The sequence below is a fragment of the Ceratotherium simum genome, chromosome 8 (genome assembly GCF_057802395.1).
Source record: "Ceratotherium simum simum isolate JZ-2026a chromosome 8, ASM5780239v1, whole genome shotgun sequence".
Classification (NCBI taxonomy): Eukaryota; Metazoa; Chordata; class Mammalia; order Perissodactyla; family Rhinocerotidae; genus Ceratotherium; species Ceratotherium simum.
In genome coordinates, this window is record NC_141907.1 from 70505300 (window position 1) to 70519074 (window position 13775).

Here is a 13775-nt window from a genome sequence, read left to right on the forward strand (position 1 = left end):
AGGAGAATGTTTTAGCAGTCCAACTAAACAACTGTCAGCTTGAATTGGAAATACTATACTTGAATTCTAGAAGTTTCAAATGAATACTGTGTGCCTGTCTTTAACATCACCCAGCTCCAGAGAACTCTGGCCAAGAACTCTACATAAAGGAACATCACAAGCTTTGCTCAAAGAAGGTGCTGCCATTTGAAGTGGAATGGAAGAAAATAGGTAGATAGAATATATCTAAAAGAAGCAGACTTAAGGAAAGAACTCAGAAAAGTATGCTGGTATTGTATGAGCCTTCAGTATGCCCTGGTTGGAGCCTGCAGTAAGTGAAGGGAGTAAGTCACTAGATAGTCCTTAAAAAAAAAAAAACCTCTAAGGAACAATCATAAAACTGCTTTACTGTCAATTCTTATTAAAAGAAACAAAACCTGAATGAAATGTAAAGTCACTGATACCTCTTATATGATCTTGGGACTGTGTTAGGAAAATAATGGACCTGGCATATTTGTAGCTCTCTAACTTGAAATTTAGCATAGGTCTAAGAATTTTTAGTAATACTATATGTTATGTCAACATATATGCTATGAAATAGGTTTTAATCGTAACACTATAATGAAAATTGAGTGATAATACTGTATGTTTGTCTAATTAAAAAACTCTTTACATTATAAAAATAAATATTTTATAAATGTTCCTTTGGATATTAAAAAAATCAGCAAACTAATGAATGGAAAAGCAAATATCTATTTTATTTGTTTGTTTATTTTGCCAATACTTTAATTTAGTAATTAAGAAACTACCCCGTGATACCATCTGGATCATATCAATAGCCAAGAAACTCACACAATGTTTCTCAAATGCAAAGACAGTTTTAATGTAGGAAAGTAGCTAAACTTTAGTCATCAATGACAATTTCGTAAGATTTCCCGATTTGTCAAGGTGTTTTACTATTTTTGCTCAAGGTTCAGATTAAGAAAGGGAACATTAAAAAGTTCTGGAGAGAGAGGAATAATGTCGATTATGATGATAGAGTATTATTACACTATTTTTTAGCTTCAGAGAAATTCAATATAAATTACTCTGAATAATTCTAAGTGAAAGTCAAGGAACCTAAGATTGTTTTTTTCCAAGTCTCTGAAGAATCGTAGAAGTAGCCAAGGTATCAATTAGCATATACTAAACTTTGAAATTACTTCAGTAAATGCTGAAATTATTCCAATATGCTAAAATATTGGTTTGATTCTTCTCCCCATAAATAACCTCCATCGGCCCCTGAATTTGTGTCTGATCATCATGGTTTAGTAAAGTTAATTCAATGCTCTGATCTCTAGATTCTTGGTAGGAAGCTCTACTCATAAAATGATAATTTCGTGTAAAGAGTAATAAAACAATTCCACTCAAAAACACAGAGTATGTGTAATCCATTGTTTAATAGGGATTTCTATGGTTTAGTTTATTTATTTATTTTTATAATCAATATAAAAATTTTTCTTTCTATATCTTCAAAAACTAGTATGCATTTTGTACATATAACACATCTCAGTTCAGACTAGTCATAAATTCAAGCACTAAATAGCCACATGTCACAGTAGCTACCTATTGGACAGTATAGTTCCAGAAGATGTCATTACTCTTACATCATTATTGGAATTTAGAAAATATCTCATTAATATCCATCAGAATAAATAAATGTCAACAAAAATGCACAATCATTGTGGTATTAACTTCTTTTTATTTTTTTTTATTATTTTTTTTGTGAGGAAGATCAGCCCTGAGCTAACATCCATGCTAATCCTCCTTTTTTGCTGAGGAAGATGGGCTCTGAGCTAACATCTATTGCCACTCCTCCTCCTTTTTTTTCCCCAAAGCCCCAGTAGATAGTTGTATGTCATAGTTGCACATCCTTCTAGTTGCCATATGTGGGACGTGGCCTCAGCATGGCCGGAGAAGCGGTGCGTCGGTGCGCGCCGGGGATCCAAACCTGGGCCGCCAGTAGCAGAGTGCGCGCACTTAATCACTAAGCCACGGGGCCGGGCCTTAACTTCTTATTGAGTTAGATTTTTTTTTTTATTGGCCTTTTCTTCTACTTCTATTTCTACTAAATAACAATCATAATCTTTCTTATACAATAAAAGAGTTAATAGAGTTTTCTTATTAATCAAATACAACATTTAATAGAGTTATGGATCACATGTTTAGTGCCAATTTCCAAAAAATTCATATGTAGGAAATATACTGAACTCAATCTTGCATTATCATTGTTAAAGCTATTAATTGTTATTGTACTTAGATTTGCACTAGTGTTTGTTAGCAGAATATTTCTGTATTTATAAAAGCGTATTCTCTATTAATATCTAAACTTTATTATTTATATATTACAAACACAAATATGTTCTTTTGTTAGAGAGGGAACTTTTGGTCATTTCAGATATGTACCAGCTCATTTAATAATTCCAAATCATAGATATCTCTCCAAGAAATTTCTGATGGAATCTAGCACGGGCCTTAGTGGTAGCAACTCAAATCAACACTGCTTTTTAAAATTCTAAATTTCATTGGAAAAGCAATTATCCATGTCTAAGTCACATCTCCACGTCAAGTGAAGGAAGCCTATTTCAAACTTATCTGACCTTCAGCAATTTGAATAATAATTATGATTTTTAAATATGGGAGTTCATGTTTTAAGGAGGATATGCTATATTGACCTATTTAAGACTGGATATAGTGTCAATAGTAATTCAGATCAATGAAGCTGTAGACAAAAGCTCAGGATGTCAGCAAGGAGAGAAATTATTATGCCTAAATGTTGTAAAAGCATAAAATAGTTTTAGAAAGGAGATGAAAAATACTTGCAAATAGTGACTTCTTTTGCTAGTTATAAAGATAAATATATTTTAATCATTTGAGATTTGGTAGGCCCTCTTATTTTTGAAAAAAAAAATAGCATTGCTATTTTGAGTTATAGAAAATAATTTAAGAAGAAAAAGCCCATTGAAAATTTAATTAAAACAAATCATGGCAGTAGGTAGTCTTCAGAACTGGTCAGATTATAGAAATCATCACTTTTTTTTAAATCACACTTACACCACTTACCCAACTTTTTGCTTCTATCTTTACTCTCCTGGTAAAATCATTATGTGTTTAAAGGGAGAGAGAACAAAACAGGTAAAGCTGTAGCAAAAGGTACAAGGATACAGTCCCTTCCTGGAAAGAGGATTTTGTGGCGAACCATTTCTCCCATAATGCATCCCACAGACCATATATCCACTAGAACAGGAGAGAGGGAAGTGAAGAAAAGGGAGGAGAGTAAAGTTAAGTAAGATAATTGATCTCTGAAGGAGAAGGAAAAAGAACAGTTTGATTAGAAGGTACAATTTTCATCTCCCACCAAAAGTTGGCCAAAAAGGTGAATTAAAACCAGCACTATAATATTGCATAAACAATGTCTAGTATGAGAGCTCAAATTAATTAAAAAAAAATTACTTTATGGATGCCTTAGATTGCTACTTTAGTGTATAAAGTGGTGACGTGGAAAAGCAGCATCTAAACCAAAAGTGTCTCCCATGGCAGGTGACGGCTAAAAGCCTCCAAGGGGGTTTTGATGTCATTTGCTGGATGTAGAGAAAGTCATCTTAATCAACCTCTAGGGGTGGCTGTTTCCATTTTCCATTCTATTCAGTTATGTGGATTAGGGGAACAACAGACCACATTTTCTCTCTTTTTTTTGGTCCAAAATAAGGTACATGCAATCAAATCCACGAAGCTAGGAAATGGCTGCACCCATGGTTTAAAGGCTGAAGTATTGGAATCCCTAAAAACTAAGCTCTGAAAACTTAGTTTTTCTTTCAGAAGTTATCCTTGTAAATAAACATCAGTTTTAGTTTCTATTTGAAATAGTTCAAGAAAAAAGATATATGATTAATAGCATACGTATAAAGGAGTCATCTGGAAGTAAAGTGAAAAAAAGTATTAAAGGTGTTAAAAAATTGTTATATACATATATTTATTTTTCAGTTGTCACACTTGTTAACCAAACATGCTTCACCTTCTCTTACCAATCTTTACCCTCTTCCAACTTGCTTTTTAGTAAGGACAAAGGAAACTTTTGGGCAAAACATTAGGCTGAGAGGCTCCTTGGGGAAGGAAGGCAGGGTTAGGTGCACAGGAGAGCTGGGCATGCCTGATGTGGGAGCAAGCGGGTTTTTCTGCATGATAACCTTCCTCCCATATGTAGGTGGGAGGACAGCACAAGGGTGCTAGGGATGCCTTCTCCAGGGATCTAGAGAAGCCAAAAACTAAGGCAGTAACTTGCAACCCTTTCTAGTGAGGGAAGGAAAAGGGATGAGATTACATTCCATTTATACAGCAAAGATCTGAAAAGCCATAATAGGCAAATTCAGACCCCCCAGACCCCTGTAGATCCTTGATTTCTTGAATTTTTTAATTGGTTCCCCTTTGATTTTTTAAAAAAATAACTTGTTAAGAATGTATACTAATATCTTCTTTTCCAAATAAGTTCAATGTGGTATCGCCTTGGGAAGAAGACTAGATTTGCCTCTTCCAAATCAAAAGGTAACAGAACTTTGCCATTGCCCACCAAATGAATCTGACCTTCCTATGAGCTGACCTTTTCCCTTCCTCTGCTCGAATGCGCAAAAGTATTGGCTCTCTTCTAATCTGGAAGTACACAAAGAAATTTTTTTAAACTTTGGTGGCCAGGAAATTTTCACAAAAGTACCCTGCAGCACCTGCACATAAAAATACGATGATTATTTTTATAGAACTTATAAAAATAGACTGCTAGGAACTAAATAGAATAAAATATAAAAATAAGTATGAAATGTACATTGAGTACATATATACAATCCTAATTTAAAACAATTTTAATTCCTAAATATATTGGATATGTTTCTTAATATGTTGCATTACTTGTTAGAGAGATTCTTTTCAAAATAATATATTGCAATGTTTTCTTCTAACAGGTATTTTATAAATCCTTCATTTTAATAAAATCAAATTGGAATACATTTTGAAGACTCTACCTTTTCTTTTAAAGTGTTCATGAATACTAGATTTTCTTTATGAAAGCAGTAGTGCAAAATGTAATATTTTTCTCTCTACGGTTTTGGAATTTATACAAATTTACTAGGCAATGGCTACCCTACATATTACTTACAGAGCAGTTTAAAGTATTAAAGAAACTCTCATCCCACTTGAACAATTTGGATTATTCTAAATTGACTATTCATTGAGCATTTGTGAAAATACTTGCTCCTAGGATTTGTATAACTTTTTGCTTGTCTTTTCCTAGGACTAGAGCCATCAATCTAAGATATGACATAGGGCCAAATGGTTAAATGCAATAGACAGATTTCTTCCGGTTTTCACATTCCCTTTGAGCTGAGCTGCAACCCAAATAGCAATTTTTCTCAATATCTACAGCACGTGTGCTAATTAGTATCCATTTGACTATTTAATAAGACTCCATTTACAATTCTTTTTAGCTATAATATTTTAGTGTTCTTCTAGCAAAGCTTACTTCTCAGAAACATCCTTCACAGTTTTAACGAGTGATTTTTCCTAGTAGTATTTTTTAAAAACCTCTATGAAAGCTGGCAGCCCTATTTAAAAAAAATATTCATATACATGAAAGAGAACATTACTCTTGGATATCTAAAACATGTAATCATTTTCTTCACGGTTTCTGTGCCTGCCATTTAGAAGCATCCTTACCGTTCTCCTTGTAGCCCATTCCCAGGATGACCTCAGGGGCTCTGTAATAACGGGTCACCACATAAGGAGTCATCATGAAGCTTGTGCCTGCCGTCCTGGCCAGTCCAAAGTCGAGGATTTTCAATGTACAATCAGACTTCACTACAATGTTACTTGGTTTTAAATCCTGACAATCGGAACAAGAGAAGAAATTAAAAGCCAGCATCAAATGAAACATGTGATTTCCATCTACTCAATCAATCAACATGGCAGCCTTGCAGTCCACTGACGGGGGCCTCCTTGACTGTAGAGCCCTAAATAAAGCAAATGATTACTGCCCCAAACAAGTTTACGATTAGTTTTGGATTTTTTTTTTTTTTTTTAGTATCCTCAGAAACTTTTTTAAACCCAGAAGAGAATCGTACTACCATTTTTACAATTTAGGCTCATCTTGGGAAGAGTTTTTAGGAAAAAAAAAAAAATCATTTATTGTCATCTGTTAGGTTGCTCCTTATGCCAACATAAACTTTTCAGCTTATATTTCATTTCTCGGCCTGACAGAAGAGCAGATCAGGGCAGCTGTCTTTATGCTGCCAGAAACAAACTGTGGAAAGGAACTGTCTTATTTCAGCTGCACAGATGACCTCTGCCAATCAAGGGTGAGGTCATGAGGCTTCTCAAAAGCTGACTCTCAATAAGCTGAAACAAAACGTTAAACAAAATCAACTACAGTAGAGCTAGAGTTTCCTTCTATACATTAGTGAATAATGTGCTAATTTTATCGTAAAAGGAATGAGAAAGTACATTACATTTAATCAAGCCCCCTCACATAAAGAAAATAATTACAGTTGCTCTTTCTCTTCTCCAAAAGCATCTCACTTATAATTCTGGAGTAGGTGTTCTTACCCTGTGAATAATTCCAGCAGAGTGAAGGTGCTTGATGCCACACAACATTTGGTATAGCAGGTAAGACATTCGCTCATGGTCTAATTCCATCTGAATCACCTGACACAAGTTGGCATCCATCAGTTCCATTACTAAGTAACTGGAAGGTAAATCCACAGTGTTGGTTTCAGATCACAAGACCTGTGAAGTCCTTCTAAGAAGTCAGAATCCGCTCCTAAATCTGTAAGTCTTCCAAACATCCCAGCTCTACCCTATTAGCGTGTGGTTCCTGCCTGTATATTTTCTATCTTCATCTTGTTCTCACTTTTCCCTGAATTCTCCAAACTCTTTCCTGAGTATTATGATTACAAATAAGAGAAAATATTCAGAATAGCATCTTCCATTAAATGCAATGTATCAGTATTAAACAAGACAAAGCGCTAGGATTCGCTTCCTCTCCTCTGCTTATTGTCACTATGCTTCTAGGTAGATTCTTTTTGAACAAAATCAAAGGCACCACAAAAATAGAAATAAAGATTAAAGATGATTTTTACCATGTCCCTCTTATTAATATTTCTCAACGTGAATTGACTTATTCTAGAAAGCTCACAGAATCAATTAGCAATAATAAAAAATACCTAATAAATAAAAAGCCTTCCCTGATTGAACCAAGAACATGGGACAACAAAGCACAAAGAGCCAGAAGGCCAGACAGCAGCAGAAGCGTCTTTCCAGAAAGAAACACCAGAAATAGAATCTCTGTCCTATCATTGGATCCCTTTCATTTGCTGCCGGCTCTTCCCTCCCTTCAATCTCTACAAAGGATTCCATCCATTTGGCTTTTGTCAGTTTCCCTTGATTTATTTGAGTGCTATGCCCTCCCTTCCCTCCTGAGTTTTGTAACTTACACATCTTGGAACTCCTCCAGTGTTTTCTGGGGTGTGAAGACATTTAATAAACTAATAATCTGGGAAAGAGACAGTGGAAACGACAGAGGTAGGAGAGAAAGAAAAAGAGAGAGAATGAATTATTTAAGAAGCATTTTTAAACAAGCACTTATTCCAACTCAAAGTCACACACTAGTGCTATGGTGGAAATAGAAAAGTTGAAAAAAATTTCTAGAACTGTCTCACAGAACATAGACAAATGCACTGAGAAAGGACATATGATCTGTCTTCAGGTTAAAATGCAACTAAAAAGCGCAAATTTTTAGGCAGAAGAGTCAGAGAAGATATACAATTGTGATATTGCTGTAGAGTGGGGTTCTCCTTGGTAGAATACAGGGTTGTCATGTAATTAAACAAAAAGAGAGGAAAAGCCTTGTAAGAAAAGTGAGGCAGCAGGGAAACACCCAACAGGACTTAGCAAGGCCATGTTTTTCCTCAAATGGACACAGTGGCATTCTAATTCAAGGTGGCATTCCAATTCAAGATTTTTTTGTGTTGTTACTTTAGTTTCTTTTGCTTCTTCTATTTCACTCTCAAATATTATTTAAACTAATGCTCCAATGGTATGTGTGAGAAAAGGTATATCTTGGATGATATCAATGATGAATTTAGTGTAAATATATAAAAGTGTATAAAAAGGTTATGGAAATTCTGTTTCTTAAACTTTTTGTTTCCTGCTTTAGTTATTTTATATGTTAGGTAATAAAAAAGTTTACCTTCTAGCATAAGTAAATTAAAAAAAAGCAAAACCTCTGTCATATTTCCAAATAGACTTCAAACATAAATAACTCAAAATGTTCTTTCAGCTAAATATTCTGTACTAATGTGCCAGTGGGAAATAAAACTAAAAAATATAGATAACAATCTTGTACTCACAGGATAAATGCAACCATTTCACAAAACCTGGATAAGTACAAATTTAAGATTTAAACACCTTTAAAACATGAATTAATGAATTTCAGTAAACTTCATAAGTGGTACAGAAACATATGAAGTAATAAAAACAAAACAAAATGACTAAATATCTCAGAAATGCAGTCAATTCTAGGGAATGCTTTAGGCCTCGAGTACTTTGCATTTGTTGAGGAATTATTGAGGAAAAAATCACAATACCATCTAATATTTTCATATATATATATGGCAATGGTTATAACATATCAAAAAACCCAAGATCATCTCTTCTAAAGCAACTTTGCAGTATGAAATATGCACGTGGAAATAAAATTATTTCAAAATATCTTTAAAACATGATTCAAGGGCCCTGTTATTCCGTATACGTAGTTACAGTGTGTGTTAAGAAAATGTCTATGCGCTACATCTCTCACTGGAACATATAGGGTGGGCCTGTTTTTTAGTACTTTATCAGTCTTGGAAAGTAATTTATTTTGATATTTGTTCAAAAAAAATCAGAGACTATGTATAGGATGCACACACACACACAAACAACTCTTAAAGATGGAAAAATGCTAACCCATATAAACCTGGTGAATAAATAACCTAGGTAATCTAAATTAATCTAGAAAATAGTATTGCATTTTAAATAAATCAAGATTTATTGTGTTAAAAGGTAAATTCCCCATTATAGATTCCTATTTTCCGTTTCCTGATGCCCTTGTTTTTATCACCTTCACCTTCTTTGATTTCCCTTTGAGGATTTCTCCTCTGTTCTCTCTTTGCTCCCTTATAAATTCTAATTTCTACCAATAACCACTTAAAAATCTTGTCCTTAGAAACAAGTCATCACAGGTATTTCCATTTTAGTTCAACATTTCCCAGGCAGGAATCTGATTCGGTTCCTTTCTTCCAGCATCTTAAAGTACACAGACGTGAATCAACGTTCGTGATGGCCCTGCAATCGCATCAGCTATCACATCCTAGAATTAAGCATTCATTTTCTAAATGAATTTTCTTCTCTATTATTAGAGATTTAATTGGGATTACTTCACTGTTTCACTTTATTTTCCATAGCATTAACAGAGTTCCGCATCCTGACTGCTTTTACTTAGTATTACAAGTACTGATGTGGAATTTACATTTGGTCGTAAGTTAACTTCCTCTCTGCTAACATGTACCAGAAATTTATTTGCATAGACTTATACACATACATGAATACATATATATGTACATACACACAGAAAAGGGGGGTAGCAGGTAGGGTGCCATTTACAAATTATCATTTCAATTTGGAATTCTTTTTTAGGTATAAATGTGAACCCCCATATTTCAGTCAAGGGCAGGGGGAGTATGATCCCCTTAAAGTGGCCAAGTAAGTGGGAATTTCTCCACAACATATTTACTGCATTATAGGGCCTGGAAGGAAGAGTAGGGAAATATAAATATATGAAATCGCAGACTATCAAAACTTTCCATACATTGCTTGTATCCACCCATCTTCCACAGCACACGGTATTTCTCATCCTCTTTGTTATCATAAAAATAGATTGCATTTGTCATGTGGTTAATCTTGCTCCTGCTTGTATTTAACATACTGAAAGAACAAACTGCTTTAGTAGAATGACTTTTCTTAGGAATCATCCTTTCTATCACTTCTATATTCCTCTCTAGAAGTAGTATATTCCTTGTATGGTCAAATTAGACATGGGTACATACTTAATAAAATTTCCCTTTCCTAGTGAGGCCTTCCCTGCTGACCCTGCACTGACCAGAATTTTATATTTCCCTTCTTTATTTTGCTTCATAGCACTTATCACTATCTATACCCTATACATTTACCTATCGATTTTGTAGACTGCCCTTCTCTCACATGAGCTCCACATGGGCAGGGCTTTGTCTCTGTTGTTTTCACTGATGTATTCTTGGCACCTAGAGCATCCAGATCTATACCTGGCACATTTTATTCATTTAACAAATATTTGTCAAATGGCTAAACTAAAAAGTCGCTGGAGTCGAGTAACAGAGGAAAAGAGAAGCACTGTCATGGGCCTGAATCCACATATTTGTATTTCAAATATCTTTCAACTAAACACTCATACGTTTGATTTCTCTTAGTTTCACTGATAGATGGTTAGCCTTATGATGAATTCACTTGTTTTTTAAACTGCACTGATAATTCCATATATTCTGTGTGATTGTCATACTTAAGAAAAACTTTGTAGGGAGTTATGACAGTTATTATTGTTATAATTTTATTATAATGATCTATAATTTATTTTTATTATATATTTATATGTAATAATTACAAGTACTATGTTTATTATAATTTATTTATTAATAACAGTCATTATTAAAATCATGAATTATCACCCATTTATCCTTACTAAGAAGAACAGGGGCATGGAAAGATTTCTAGAGGCCTTTGCCTGTGGTTGAAGAAGCTTATACTCCGAAGTGAGGAAAGTCCTGTAACGGTGTCCCATCACTCCATTAAGAAGTGGTGTACTGAGTTCCAGTGAGAAACGTTCCTGATGACCCTGTTCTGAAGTGCTTTGCAGATGCGTCTCTGCACGTTTGCCCAACCCTACAAAAAACAAGATGCCGAAGCCCAGTGTGTGTGCTGAACACTTGGAGGCCACTGCCAGACTACCGCTAAAAGAAAAAGGAGATAAAAATCTTCACCTGTTACTAATTAAATTTAAATTATAAAGAAATATAGCATATTGTTCTGTATGACATTTCTGTTTTTTGTTTTTGTTTGTTTTATTTTGGAAAAGCATGAAGCTCTCTGGTTAATCTGGAGCAAGATAACCAAATACGGTTAATTTCATAGCAGGGAAATATCAATCAAATTCATCCCCTCCATGCCATATGGTTTTTACACGATTTTTAAGCAGAAAGCTACCGTGAGGACAATGAAATCAAATGTAGCATATGGGAGGATAAACAATCTTAAAAGGCAAAAATTGCAAAGTAAAGAAAGCCTTTCCTACTCAAGTTAGCATACTGCTTTTCTTTCCCCAATCTCACAACCTCCCACTGCCAGAGGTTTAAAAATAACAACTCACGTTTTTATGGTTCACACACTTCATGAGGACCAGCTCCCGGTAAGCTCTCTTGGCATGCGTTTGGTTCTGAAAGGGTCTGCTGAGCTTCTTAATGGCCACATTTCTGTCAAGAACAGCATCGTACGCAGCACTGCAGAGATCCAAGAGTAATCCAGAATTAAAAACAAAGGAGCCCTGGGCCGGCCCGTGGCTTAGCGGTTAAGCACGCCTGCTCCGCTACTGGCGGCCCGGGTTCGGATCCTGGGCGCACACCAATGCACCGCTTGTCCGGCCATGCTGAGGCCGCGTCCCACATACAGCAACTAGAAGGATGTGCAACTATGACATACAACTATCTACTGGGGCTTTGGGAAAAAAAAGGAGGAGGATTGGCAATAGATGTTAGCTCAGAGCCCGTCTTCCTCAGCAAAAAGAGGAGGATTAGCATGGATGTTAGCTCAGGGCTGATCTTCCCCACAAAACAAAAACAAAAACAAAGGAACCCTTAGAATTCCTGCCTACTGAACTAGAGTGGGGAAAAAAAAGACTATTTTGGAATCCTACTTAGTTACCTTCTCCTCAGGTCACATGTCAATCAGGCTGTAAATAAAGATATAAGAGTGACTAGTATAAAAAATTCTACTTGCTAGGAAAAGAAGAAAGGAAGAATATCTTGCCAAGAATTGCATCAGTGAGTGGGGGATCAAAAGAGGAAAGAAAAGTGCTCAACTTTCTCCTTAGCCATGTGACTGTGGCAAGTTTTTTAATCTCTCTGGGCTTGAATTTCTCATCTACTAGTATGTGATATTTAGGTTTTCTATAGCTATAAAACTCCATTGTACTTTGGTTATTTTAAGTGGACATTCATTCCTTCTCTATTCACAGGAACCAGTTTTTAAGGTGTGACGTTAATTGCCATGAATACACAGGTTGGTTGATGCTCGAAGTGCACTCATTAACAATAACAAAGCTCAAAATAAGGAAAGCCACCAGAGGGGATTTCAGAAGCATAAATAACTGCATTTAAATACACAGACAGAAATGAATGCTACTAACATTTGAAGCTTTCAAACTATTTGAGAATGATAATTTTGTGTACTTTGAAAAGCAATCAATATACAGTAGTGTTTCTCCCATACTCAGAATACATGGGTCTGGGGATCAAATGAGGAAGTGAGTCTCTTCTTGCTATTATACCTAACGACCCACTCACAAAATGTTTTACCCATCCCTGCAAATTCAGGTCATGCTGGATTTTGTCTTAGTTGCCAGGAAGGAATGCATCAACCAGTGTCCCCTATAATTAATGTATTGAATTGGAAGTGACATGAACAATTTAGGGCTCATGCCACTAAACTAAAAGATAAAGAAAGGGATTACTGTATTGTAAGATAATGATAGACTCACAGGATAAGGTTGGACAAAGTCTTAGAGTTCATCTGGTCCATGCCTCCATTTAATACTTATTTTTTCTCCAAAATATCTCCATCAAAAGTTTGACCAGTTTCTCCTGGAGCATCTCCAAAAACATGGACCCCTTTAACATCAAGGCAGCTCATTCTGTTGTTGGGCAGCTTTGGGAGTTAGAAATGTCATTATTCTGATAAGCAAAGTTGTCTTGTGATTTCTATCGACTACTGTCAGCCCTGCCTTCCAGGGCAACTCAAAATAAGTATTCCCTTTTCATTATAAGAGACCCATAATGTTTGAAATCCATTAAAGAACTGAGCACAATGCCTGGCCTACTCTATAAGCACTCAATAAGCATTCAATAACTCCTAGCTTTCCTTATTTTTCCCCTAAGTCTTTTCTTTCTTATGCTAAATATCACCAGTGTCCCACCACCCTTTGTCAGAATGTGATTTCAAGTCCCATCACCATCTGGTCGGTTTCCTCTGAATATATTCCAGTCTGTCGATATCCTCTGAAAATGTGGACCCCAAACTAAGTAAACATTGCTGCTCTAGGGATGGAGTGTCAGTGAAGATTAGGGTAGGGCTATCAACTCCCTCATTCATTCATTCGCTCATTCATTCTGTTGACACAGTTAATACAGCTAAGTCTGTCCTGGCTTCTTTGATAATTACACCATACACTATTGACTCACAGTGAGCCTATAGTAATTAAAAATACTGTCTTTTAAAAAACTTGCACTGCTTTTAAATTCTGTATGTCAGCATTCATCTTCTGTTCTCGTGTTGTTTTTGTTAACCTACCAGCAACAGCACAGGTAAAGGAAAGAGTCAAATGGACCTACATCATATGGGTCATTCACAAGGACAACAGTGAATTGGAAATACAG

The 13775-nt window shown here is 35.4% G+C and overlaps 1 protein-coding gene across 1 annotated transcript in view; it reads right to left on the reverse strand.

Annotated features, from left to right (window-relative positions):
• Positions 1-13775, reverse strand: part of MAPK10 (mitogen-activated protein kinase 10) — a 308625-nt gene that overhangs the window by 63910 nt on the left and 230940 nt on the right. The window contains exons 5-9 of the mRNA XM_004430916.3: positions 11495-11624; positions 7494-7552; positions 6607-6745; positions 5722-5887; positions 3184-3255 (exon numbers count right to left, since the gene is read on the reverse strand). Of these exons, the coding sequence (XP_004430973.1) occupies positions 3184-3255; positions 5722-5887; positions 6607-6745; positions 7494-7552; positions 11495-11624 (566 nt within the window). The remainder of the gene's footprint in view (positions 1-3183; positions 3256-5721; positions 5888-6606; positions 6746-7493; positions 7553-11494; positions 11625-13775) is intronic.